Source organism: Condylura cristata, unplaced genomic scaffold, assembly GCF_000260355.1.
Source record: "Condylura cristata isolate star-nosed mole 26May11 unplaced genomic scaffold, ConCri1.0 scaffold00017, whole genome shotgun sequence".
Lineage (NCBI taxonomy): Eukaryota > Metazoa > Chordata > Mammalia > Eulipotyphla > Talpidae > Condylura > Condylura cristata.
In genome coordinates this window covers 28,064,516-28,077,338 of record NW_004567118.1, presented here as the reverse complement: position 1 = coordinate 28,077,338, position 12,823 = coordinate 28,064,516, and the positions used below count along the sequence as shown (strand labels likewise).

General features: G+C 45.1%; 1 protein-coding gene across 1 annotated transcript in view; it reads right to left on the bottom strand.

Moving 5' to 3' along the window:
- PIK3R5 (phosphoinositide-3-kinase, regulatory subunit 5) overlaps positions 1–12,823 on the bottom strand; it is a 54,481-nt gene that overhangs the window by 13,854 nt on the left and 27,804 nt on the right. Inside the window, exons 2-5 of the mRNA XM_004684598.2 lie at positions 10,266–10,381; positions 8,581–8,681; positions 5,975–6,043; positions 5,072–5,210 (exon numbers count right to left, since the gene is read on the bottom strand). Of these exons, the coding sequence (XP_004684655.1) occupies positions 5,072–5,210; positions 5,975–6,043; positions 8,581–8,681; positions 10,266–10,368 (412 nt within the window). The 5' untranslated portion in view covers positions 10,369–10,381. The remainder of the gene's footprint in view (positions 1–5,071; positions 5,211–5,974; positions 6,044–8,580; positions 8,682–10,265; positions 10,382–12,823) is intronic.

Below are 12,823 nucleotides of genomic sequence, written 5' to 3'. Positions count from 1 at the left end.
CTCCCCTCAGCAGTGTATTTCAGTCCATCTGCCTGTTCTGCTCCCCACTCTATCTCTGGTGAATCCTCTCATCGCCCCTGCACCTCTGGCCTGTACCCCAGTTCTGTATGCATAAATAAATAAATCTTTTTTAAAAATAATAACAGTCCAGGGGGAGGATGATCTGAGCATAGAAGAGACTGACCCTGAACAGTGTTTAATGCACAGTAAGCACATGTCAAATGCAACTCCACCTCCATCATCATGAACGAAGTAATGATGAGAGCTTACTTATAACTTGACATAGATTAGTAGGTGAGGTCTTTATCATAACAATGTTCCTTCTCTGACACTTAACTTTGTGTCTCGGGCAAGCATTAAGCTTCTCTGTCTTGGTTGTCCCATATAGGGAATGGGAATAATGTTGCTTTTCTCTCTTACTCCACAAGGCTGTGATCTGGGTGAGATGTAATAACGAAGATTTGCACGCACTGAAAACTGCAGACTGACTCATACACAAGATGCCCCTGTTGCCCTCGGGTTTACAGATAAATGCTTTGCAGGCAAGTACATAGCCATACAAACAGATCAAAAATTCAACAAACCCCAAGGGGGTTGTGGTGGGCAGGACCTAGCAACACTGAAATGAGATTTCCTGCCACCCCGAGAAGTAAGGTTGTAGGCAACCCTATTGGGGTGGAGTCAGGAAGAAGGGGGTGGCCCACAGACTTGATAACCAGTCTGCTTCCTCTGCCAGTCAGCCACATCAAAGTTGGATAAACTGTTTCATTCATCTCCATGGCAACTGGCTCCATAGCCCCATGGGTGGAGGGCCCAGGTCGCAAGCGCCTTGTCATCTCCTCCCTATGTCCCTGATCTGACCTATCTTTTAAGCTAACATCACTCCCCACCCTGAAGGCCCCCAGAAATGTGAAACCATGTAGGCAAGCACTGGTCCTCACAAATTGCTCTCAAAGGGAGCCGTTACTATACTCCCATTTTGCAGACAGGGATAGCAGGGTACCTTTAGTTAAAGGTCTTGCTAAAAGGCCCACTGCTCCAGGATTTGAAATGATAATGGTCTACTCCCAAGTACTGACCGGCAACAAATGATTTGGCCTCAGCTTCTCTGGGAGCTCCAGAGAAGCTCTCAGGCCTCCAAGTCATGTCCTCTCATTGCACTCCTCTGCTGGAATTATTGGGGATGGGGACACTCAGAAATAAGCAAATTATATATATATATAATGCCTTTACAGAATTACACTAAAACATTTTTTAACTATCCCATTTAAGAAAAAGGTAATTTGGCTTAACTTCACATTTACCACTTTAAACTGCCATTTGCTACAAAGGTTACTTGGTGGGTACAGAATGAGTGATTTTTTTTTTTTAAGATTTATTTATTTATTCATATAGAACTGGGGTACAGGCCAGAGATGCAGAGGGTGAGAAGATTCACCAGAGACAGAGTGGGGAGCAGAACAGGCAGATGGACGAAGTACACTGCTGAGGGGAGCAGCGGGTGGGTCAGGAGAGGTCTGCCTCGCCATGTGGTCACCTCCGGGGCAGGTGGGGATTGAACTCATGCGAAAGTGGCTTTAGCTTCTTAGTGCAGTGCTTTAACCCACTGCGCCACCAGGGAGGGCCGAGTGGTTTTTGTTTGGTAGACAAGATACCTTAAAGGTTACAGTTTTACTTGCTGGTATGATAGTAACTAATTTTGCACTCTTATTCTGATTTATATGAGAAACTTCATCTCTTCTTACACCCTCCTTAAACAGCTCTACCACCTTGTCTACTGCCTTGTAACACACACGTCTTTGAAAACTGCTCACTATCAATTTGTAAGCGTGTTAGGTTTTTAACTATCAATTTGCAAGCGTGTTAGGTTTTTAACTATTTGAGAATGACTCTCTCCCATTAGAAAGAAGTAATGGTTTCTACCCAGCTTCAGTTTTCCCTGGAGAAGTTCCCAGCATGGGCAGCCTATGTCAAGTGTCCCTTTCCACTATTTACCTTCTCCTGGGTCACTGGCATAGCTGAGACCTCACATGGCCCCAAGACAATGTCCAGAGAAGACCCTCAGCAGTAGGTAACAAGCTCCCAGGGGCCCCTCTGCTCTGAATCCAAGCACCCTCCTTCCATTTCATCTATGGCTGCTGTTCTGCATGGCTTTTGCCCCCCAGGCTTTGAACCTCATGATCCCAGAGTCTGGACACACCATGGCCCCCTACCCTCCCCATCTTGTTTCTGGGTAGTGGAGAGCAGAGATTCTGCCCAACTGTTCATTAGACTACTGCATGGCACAGTGCCTACAGCTGAGGAGAGCCAACTGGTTCCACTCCAAATGGGAAGCAGTCTCTGTGCACAGCCAGCCCAACTCAACCCAATCTAAGACTCATTCATTTCAAGAAAGAAAAAGTATTCTTAGAGCCCTCCCTGGTAACACAAGGGGTTAAAGCACAACACTATGAAGCTCTCTGTAGCCACTGTAGCACAAATTTAAGCCCCAGCTAGGGAGCTGACCCACATGGCCCAGCATACAAGAACTGGGGTACAGGCCATAGGTGTGTGTTGTGGGGGGCGGTGAGAGGATTCACCAGAGACAAAGTGGGGAGCAGAACAGGCAGACTGACTGAAATACACTGCTGATGGGAGCAGCAAGTGGGACAGGAGAGGTCTGCTGTGCCATATAGGTAGCTTTCTGGACGGGGATCAAGCTTGTGCTCTATGGCTGGGGGTAACTTCATAGCGCTGTGCTTTAACCCCTCGTGCCACTAGGGAGGGTCCTCTTTTTAATGCTTTAGAGAACATGTCTCTTCTCACCAGTAGGAGTATTTTCATTCTTTGTCTTTTTACCAATTTGATAGGGGTAAAAGGATATCTCATTCAATTTTACATTTTCTTTATTGCTAGTAAAAGCAAATAATTTGAGGGGTATTTTTCAGGCCTTTATGGTATGTGTAAATCATGATCGTTATTCAGATTTCCATTGTTGTGTTTGCCTATTTTTAAGATTAACTCGAAATAATTTTTCATAGATCAGATACATGGATTTTGTTGCAAATATTTTTCTTAGTTTGTAATTTACTTACAATGAGTTTTGCTGTATAAAAGTGTGCACTCAGGGCCCTCCCTGGTGGTGCAGTGGGTTAAAGTACAGCACTAACAAGCTAAAGCCGCTTTAGCATGAGTTTGATCCCCACCCCGGAGGTGACCCACATGGTGCGTCAGACCTCTCCTGACCCGCCCGCTGCTCCCCTCAGCAGTGTACTTCCTCAGTTTGCCTGTTCTGCTCCCCAATCTGTTTCTGGTGAATCCTCTTACCATTCCTACTCCTCTGGCTTGTACCCCAGGTCTGTATGCATAAATAAATAAATCTTAAAAAAAAAAAAAAGTGTGCACTCAAATTTGTCAGTGTTTTCTTTCACAATTTTTACCTGTTGGGGGGTGGTTGACATGTTTGGGAATTTTTCTACATTTGAGGCCATGCCACTATTTTTCTTTTACTTTTATAGTCTAAATTTTCACACTTATAGCGCAATCCATCTGAAAGCTATTTTCATGTTTGAGATGGTACTCTTATATTTTACTGAGGTAGAATTCTAACTATTTTTATGGTCTGTTAATTAGCCTGATACCATTTGACCAATTACTTCCATAGGTTTGAAGATACCTCTTTGTCACACAATAAATTTTTGTCTATTCAATCTGTTTGTAGCTATTCAGTTTTCTTCCATTAATTTAGTTATTTTTGTGCCTATGTGTAGTATTTTAGTAATGATAGCATTATAGCACCTCTGAAGACTGATAAAGAAATATACCATTCTTACTCTTCTTTAAGATAATAAACATATGAATGCTATAGTAGAGCATTTGTTCTTTCAAATGGGCTTTATTTTTGTTAAATTTAAAAAGATATTGTGACACATTTATCATAATTACATTTATTTCCCTAACACCTAGTGTTATTAATTCAATCCAGCAACATGTCTTTTAAATTGTCCTTCAGCCAGTTGTTTTCTCTAAATAAGAAATTATTCACATTTCTTATTAATTTTACACCTTTACTTGCTGTTGTCAATTTTTCCCATTATATTTTCTTACTAACTAATAGTATTATAAGTATTATAATTTCTTCAGCTGATTCTTTTTGTCCTGACTGATAGACAAGCAATTGTCTGCTCCCTACATAATTAAAATTTATCTTCTCCAGTAGAGGATATATTTTTTCATTTTTGTCTTTTTGCATAGGCAGAATACTTATACGCCAAAAAGGAATATTATTGACACAAATGGAAATGCCTCTAGAGTTTCATTGTGGCAGGGGGAGAGGCAACCTCATTGAGAACAGTTCTCTACAGTACAGTTTACAGTTCCACATTATTAGAGGAGTCTTCAATATCAGGACTGGCTATTGGCTTTTAGCAAATAACTTGAAGGCATCTAGTGAGATGTTTATGTGACCTTCTACCTTTGAAACACTGATGTGATAAATTACTCCAATGTCAATACCCATCATATTTGATTACATTTTCTTTTGCTCAACAAGTCTTTTTGACCTAATTTAAATCTCTTATAACACCTACTATTTACCAAGAACTACTTTTCAGCCCTACATATGAAAAGTTAGTGACAGGCCATGTCCACACATGTTATGGTGCCCAACCACCTATCCATTTCTGGCAGTAGACACCTTCCCGACCTGAATTTATTCAAACATATTTCCCCCGATTTGCAAAGAGAACAAACAAGGGCCTCTTTCAATACTGTGAAAGGTGTGGGGTGGGGTGGGAGGTTCTTTGACCAGGGAAGCCCCAGAGATCCCTTGGTTAACCAGAGCAGAGGCACAGGCCCTAGGCACAGGATCTGTGTTTGTATCCTGAACCCATGGAGTTCCTCTGTGAGTTGCCCCCTGTATGGTTATTAGCCATCTAGTGTTTTGTGTACCAAAAAGAGGAGACCTGACGCTTTGGAACAATGCAGAGGTATGCAAGGTGAGAAGGGTCATGCCAAAGAACACTTCCTGAAAAGCTAGAAACCTCCTGATCACATGACCCCTATCCCACAAGCCTGCTGCCTCAACACTCACCTGGGGCCTTGAGTTCAGCATCAATGAAGGTGAGCAGTTCCTGGCAGATGCTGCAGTAGGGAACAGGCCAGGTCAGGAATCTATGGTAGGTTCTGGATGCTTTCAGAAGGAGATCTGAATCTGGCGGGAAGTGTGGTGTCTGGGATGGAGACAGGGCAAACACAGAGGTCTGGGTGAGAGAATGCTCACTGGTCTTCCAGAACAGACATTTTGGAATGTTCCATATAAGATACATGTTTCCTGGCAGCAGTGTCCCAGGATAAGGCCAAGAAAAATGGAAAGTTACTTGCAGGGAGTAAGTTACAGAGGGGCAAAGGGTGCCAGGGAGGTCTCTACATAAGGACCTAGGTTTTACAAAGCATAACACGGTTTTGCCCAATACTTAAGGGCATCTCTGAAAAGCTCTCACCTTGGAGGTTTCCTAAATGGTGTCATTGGTGCCCCTCACTTCAGGGAATGTCTTAACCACCTGTATTGAAGTTGCTTAACCAGAGGCAAATGCTTATTCTGTGAAGTGAATTGATTCAATATGCATGGAGCCATTTAGTGGCGTGAGTCCAGTGAATCTAAGGGGAAACTTGGTGAAACTGACCCTTGGGCCACAAAATGAGGCAGGCCTAAAACTACTCCCAGAAGCTTGGATAGCCCGGGAACAGGCTGTGACAGCATTCCTCCATGGGAGCCCAGCTATGCCAGGCACAATGGCATCTGCAGGGAATTGCTGGAGGCTTCTGCTTTCTGAGGCCCTTGAAAGGTTGACACCCTTCCCCAGGGTCACTGCTTGATGATTTCTTTCTCTTGTCTGTCTCTGGAAGTGTGAGGGCTATGTCCCCACTCAACCCCATGGAGGAGGTTCTTCCCTGGCCTCCTCCTCCTCCCAGCCTGGCCCACCCTGGAACTTACACCAAGGACAGTGGAGTAGAAGAGCAGAGCCAGAGGGGTCAGCAGGTCATAGGTGCCCTTCTCCAGGACCTGTGGGGAGCACAGTGGGGGAGTGAGGCGTGTTCCCAGGGCACAGGAACACTATTTCTTTTCTTTTTTTTCAAGTGAAGACCAATGTAACCATACACAAAATTTGGAAAATAGAAGTAAAAAAAACAACTTAGAAAACCCACAATATCCCTTTCCAAACTCAAGCACAGCTAATTTTTCAATATATTTCTCCTTATACCAATTTTCTCTATGAATTCTCTTCTGCCACATTATATAGTCACACATGTATGTTTTCACTCTTAATATCTTTTGCATATAATTATATAAATGAATGTCTGATTTGCTACATGTTATCCAGTGACCTGTTATTTTCACTGTAAATATATTTTCTGGTCTATTGTTTCAACTTTTAATTGAATGATTTTTTTAATGTATGGAAATAACAAGGGTTGAGTTTTTCCTTTGTGAATTTTTGCTTTTGTGTACAAGGATCATGCATGTATCTCTATATTTTTTTTTCTTTTCTTTGAAGCTTCACTTTCTTAAATTAAAAATTTGAATCCATTTAAATTCCATCAGCTATGTGGTATGAATTGGAAATCTCACATTGTATTCTTCTAAATGTTTCATCATTCCCCTAGACCATTTCATAAATGGTCTTCCTGATTTGATCATATTTTAAATTTGATCATATATTAAATTTTGGTTATACCTTTGGAGAATAGCCATCACTTTTTATTAGCTGCATATTATTCTTTCTAGTAGATCACTATCATTTTGGTTTCATTTTGAATGTCTGAGATTATTTTCTTGCTACTTAAACACTTGTGCAACAAAAATCTTTGAGCGCTTTTTTTTCTATCATTTGAATTATTTATTAAGATAAGGGTTCAATAAATGAATCAACTGATTAAAGACAATAAACATATTCACGATGTTGATGGAAATGCCTATCAAATGGTCAAATTGTTTTCCTAAGGGATGTGGCCATTTATGATTTTCTAGATATATGAAAGTATAGCTCCACTATATTTTTCCCTGCATGGGATTTTTTTTTTTTTTTTTTTGCCTAATTTGCTATTATAACTGAGGGAACATTTATTTTTCCCATATTTGTTTATAATTCTATTTATTCTTTCGTGAATTGTCTCTTTGATTAGCACCTGCTCACCACACCACAGGCCCGCAGGATTTAGTGTTTTGGCTGAAAATGCTAAAGCTCTCTTGGGCCGTGGTGGAACTCATGGTGCTGAAGACGCATCGTCTCTGCTGTGCTCCATGATTTCTGCAGGCTCAAATTTAGAATTCTTCTCTTTACCCTGAATACACCGTATGTCCACATACAGGCGGCAGGGTCCTTCCTACAACACCCTCCCTATTGCTACATGGCAGCTGATTCTGTGCATTTGGTGGATGGTTTAAGCATCCAGAGGTGGTTTCCAGTTGGTCTGCTCGTGACTAGGATGTAAAAGCACCAGATAAATGGTAATGGCAGAATCAGAACCTCGGGTGTCCTGATAAACCCAGCCCTTGTTCTTACAGGTACAGTTAACATGTGAGAGAACATTGCATGTTTTCTAACTCACTCACGTATTTTAAAAAAAAACCTGAAACTTACAAAAGAATTCTTTACAGAAGAACCAGAGTCCTCTCCAAGGACCCACAGCTGTTCTGGAACCCCAGTCCAGCTCAGCATTCAACACACTTCCTCTTCTTAACCACTGAAGCTTGTTCAGGCAGCTTTCATCCCAAGACTGCCTGCTGTGTCTATGCAGGCGTCTCTTTTAACAAACCTGTTCCTTTCAGGGGAAGCTCTTTCTTTCTTTCACACTAGTTTCTGTGCAAGTGTTCTTTTCTTTCTTTTTTTTATGTAAGAAACCTGACCTTTTGGATATTAAACAAAACAGCTTATTTATTGAATTACTGGAGGAAGTTTCAGTTTACTTTTTCAGTCTATTTTCTCTTTCACATCTTTATTCTTTTCTCTTTTTAAAGATTTATTTATTTATGTATGCAAGAACTAGGGTACAGGTCAGAGGTGTGGGAAGTGAGAATATTCTCCAGAGACAGAGTGGGGTACTGAAATACACTGCTGAGAGGAGAAATGGGCGGGTCAGGAGATATCTGCTACTCCATGTGGGTCACCTCCCTGGCCGGGGATCAAACTCATGCTGCAGTGGCTGCAGACAGCTTCATAGTGCTATGCTTAACCAATTGTACCACCAGGGAGGGACCCCATCTTTATTCTTATGGATCTTCTTGAGGAAAGAAATTCAGGACAGCTTTCTCTTTCCTTTACAGTTAATGCCTTGATTTACAAGCACAGTCTGCCTCAAGAAGCAATTAAACTTTGAACTCTGGTTCTCACTTCTTGTGTTCTTATTGAGAAGACCACACCTCTTCCTAGAAACCTCTAATCCATGAGCACTCTGGAACCAAAGAGCCTCATGGTCCCAGTGCCTTTGCCAAACCCTGTGATGGTTCAGGCATCCCTGAACTGACATCTGTATGGACCCATTTCTTGAGTACACAAGATCAGGCCCATCTTTGCCCTTTAATCCCTGGTTTTCCCTCACCTCTCGGGTTTTCTGCAGGATTAGTTCCAGGAGGATAAGGAAGTGGCCCGGGTCTCTGCTGACCAGCTCCTGTAGGCTCCAGCAGTTAAGACACAGGCCAGCTGGAAAGAGAGACAGAGATGATCTTGGGGTAGGAGAGAGGGGGGAATCCGTAGTGAGGACATTCCTTACTTAGGAAAGATACTCAGGAAATATTGGATTAATATTCAACCTTATCATGCTTCATCACAACATAAGGGTAAGTTCTTCAGTCTTGCAAACAGTAGGCTCAAGAGACATACATGTGCTCTGGGATTCCTTTAGAGGCCAATAGTTGGGTCATGATTTTGAGCCCCTGCCTCTGCAGACCACCATTTCTCTCCACTACTCCATTACTCTGGCTTCCTAGTATGGAAACAGGGAACTCTGAGATGCAAGAAAGGAGGACAGAGGCAGAGAATGCTAGAAGAATGAGGTCCACCTGCAGCACACAAGGCAGAGTCAATGACAGCCACTACATGAGCTAGGACTATCTAGCCATGAAGGTCAGGAAGGGGAAGCTACATTCACATACATTTTGAAAGCTACAATGAGCATTTGTGACTCTCTAACTTCCCCAGACTTTCTTGGTCAATCTCTATTTTGCTGTAGTTAGCAAGGGTAAACCCCTAAAAATTAAAGGGGAGGTCTCCTAGGGGTGTGTCGGGGGGGGCAGTGAGAGCAGTGGAAGCACAATTAGATTAACCATGAGTTTCATAGAGCTGAAGCTCAGGCAGCCTCATGTGCAAAAGCTCCTTTTAAAATCCTGGAGGAATCTATCTAGCAGTGGGTTCACGTGGGCATAGCCTTTGTAAAGTTTGCAAAAGTCAGACATTTTTGTATTCCTGAATTTAGTTTAGGCTTCCTCAAAATCTGGTTAGGAGAGAAGCAAGAAGACAGCTACCATTCACTCACCCCCTGCTGTCTGCTAGTAAGGTGCTAGTCCTGTGTGCACATTATCTCCAAGTCTCCCATCCTCCCTGCAGGAAGGTGGTTTGTGTGGTTACTATTCTCATGTCAAAGGCCAGGCAAGTGGGGCCCTGTGGCATGGTTACACAGCCAGTAAACGGCAGTATGAATTTAGGTCTGCTTAATTCCACAGGCCAAGGAGTCTCTAACTACCTCCGAGGGAGAGTTAGGGAGGGAAATGAGATATGGGGTGTGAACAATCTTGACAAACATAAAACAATATCACAAGTAGGATGAGTCCTCAAAGCCTCAACTGTCTCAGCCTGCTGATACCCCTCTTCCTCGGGCCTGGGAACAGGGAACATGGTAGCCTCTTGTTCCCCGAATCTCTGCTACGATGCTCCTTGGTTCTATAGGGGAAGAGAAAGTTAGGCTGTGGAAGGAACTAGAAGAACTAGAAGTCAAGTAAACAGGAAAGTTGCCTACAAATTCCCAGCTGCATTTTGGAATCAGCGTATAGTATTTCTAAGCATGTTCAACACCCTCTTTAGGAGCGATACCTCTGCGTAGGTTGAAGAAGCAAGACACAGCACTTGGGAGTGACGGAGCTAATCATGAAAGGCGGGGGGGGGGGGGCGGGCAGTGGAGAACAAGGCCGCCTGTGGAGGTCCTGTATGGCCAGGTTTCCAAGCAGGATCCAGAGATCGTCACAACAGTGCCTTGGGGCCCAAGGTGGTTCCCCAGGCCGTGAGACCCACCTGACCAGGATGTGGACCTGCGGCTGAGGCTGATCCCGTGCAAGCAGCGCTCCAGGGCATGCAGGATGCGGTCCTCCGTGCACGTCGTGGCCCCTGGCTGCATCCTGAGTCATCGCCTATGTGGGAGCAGACATTGGTGAGCCTGGGAAGCCCACCAGCAGGCCACAGAGCTGCAGGAAGTGAGGGGTCAGGGTTGTGTGCAGATCTGCAGAGGTCTGTGTGTCCTAGTGGATACCACCAAACATCTCCTTTGCCCTACAGGGGGTGGCCAGGGGGTGGGCTCACCCCAGTGAGCTGAGCAAAAGGACCTTAAGGAAAAAACAGAATCAATTATTCTCTAGGTTTCCAGGCCTGTAGCTCCCACCATTCAGGGATGTGCAGAACCACAGAGATGCTCCTTCAGTGTACTGCGTATGCCAACACTGAGGCCCTGGGGGGACTGCTGTCACACGGTCCCTAACCCACCCCATCTGCTTGGGTGCCCAGGGCACGTGCAGTAACTAGGTCCTCTTCTGCTCTCTCGTCCACTTTGGCCACTGTCCTTGCTTTTGCTGAGGCTTGGCATAAGTGGCTTGGCCACTTATCCAGAGACCTCACTTAAGTCTTCTCCCTTGTCCTGTTGAGGAGCAGTTTCGAGGGAGGGTGCTTAGCTCAGGCCCGAAGGAAGCCTGCTGAGAAGGGGATTTAGCATCCACTGGGAAGTGCATCAAGAGCACATCATTCTGAGAGCCTTCATCAGAGCCAGCCCAGCTTCTCAATTACGTGACAGCATGTCTGTGTCCCACAGAAAGCTGATGTCAGGCAGCTCAGCACAGTGAGTTAAGCCTGACAACAAACTTGGACCCAAATCTTGACTGTGCTATTGCTACACCACTTTGGACAAAATCTTGAACTTTTTGGAATCTCAGTTTACTCTTCTATAAAATGCCACAGGGCGATACCAGACGAGACAAATAAACCTTCAAGATGTGAAAGTCACCACGATACAGTCTGCCACCACCACTCTCCCCAGCAAAGTTGCTGCATTCAGCCTGTCCAGGCAGAACCCATGCTGGTCAGTCACACCAGGTCACACAGAGGAAGCTGAGGAAATAGCCGTCCAGCTCTGTGGAACCAGGGACAGACCAGAAAACCGCAGGCAGGAAGGCTTCAGAGTTGAGCTACGCAAATGACATGCAAAGAACAAGGAGATCCCGTTGCACCCAGCTTCAGGGCCAAGGGGGTCTGGCCAATGGAGGCCCAGCACGGGCAGCACAGCCAAACCCCTCCTTCCCTCCTCCCCCAGCCTGAGGGGAACTATGGGTCCAGTAAACAGGAGCCTTTGTGAGCTGTCCAGCACTTCACCCCAGTGACTTTCTTGGGAGGGTGGGGGGTGGCCTGGGGAAGCAGCACCCCGAAGCAGCAGGTACTCCATGGTCTCCATGCAGCAGTCTACAGTCACAGCCAACTGTCGTGGGGGGGGGGCCGGGGGTGAGGGGTTGGTCCTCAGTGACACAATGCCCACCTCAATTCAAGAAACTGGGCAGACAACAGGCTTAGGTGGTGGACTACAGGTGCCTTGGTTCCAGGTGAGACGCAGCAACAACACCTGGAGGCAGATCCTGGTACACAATGATGTAAACCAATTGATGTTACTGCAACTGACAAGTAGAATAAAACCGTTCTCAAATAGTAAGGCAGAAAGAAAAAATTGGGAAGAGAGAAGGGGTTGCCAACCAGCAGAGCGCTCTTTCTCCCCCCAAAGCCAAGAACCAAGAGCAGAGGGGCTGTAAGAGAATCCCTGTCAGAACAGTGCCTGCCACGGTGGATGCTGCCTTATTGTTTCCACTTTCTACCCAGCCAGCAAATTGCAGGTCCATTGCTAGGCAAGGCAAGACCCCTCTTGGTGTGAGGGTCACTAAGAACAAACCGGACATGAGCTGTTTTGTTGACAGTTCACCCTAGAAGCGCCCAGAGGGTGAGGGAGATGGCGCAGCAGGAGGCTAAAGTTGGACCATCGCTGCCCGCCAGGGTAAGCAGAAGGGGGAAGGAGGAAAAGGTGGAAAATCTGTGAGAGAAGTTAAGCCACTTGCTTAATGATTGCACAATGAGGAGTTGGCAAAGCCATAATATAGACCAAGTGCTTCTGGCTATTCACCACTACTGTACCCTCTCCTAAACACAGGTAGATACAATGACTGGAGGATAAAATTTACGTTTCTACCCGGAAAAGTGAGGGCACAACTAACTATAGCATGACCTTGCTTTAAGAGACTGGCAATCTGGAGGCCATCGTGTGTGTCTACACCAGCTCCCCACAGTTCTGCTCTTCCAGAGACAGGACTGGGATTCCCAGAAGCAGCACTCTCGGCTAACATGGGAGAGGACTCCTCGCCTGCAAGGAGTCAAGGGCCAGTCATCTGTGTCACGAGGCAGGAAAGAGTCACCCTGCCCTACAGTGTCCCAATACAACTGCTGGGAATGCAAGATGCAAATGAACATTCTTGGCCAGACAACTTCCTCAGCACCCCTATCTTGGGGCGTAAGAACGTTGTTGGGCTGCTCCCCAGGGCCCTCAC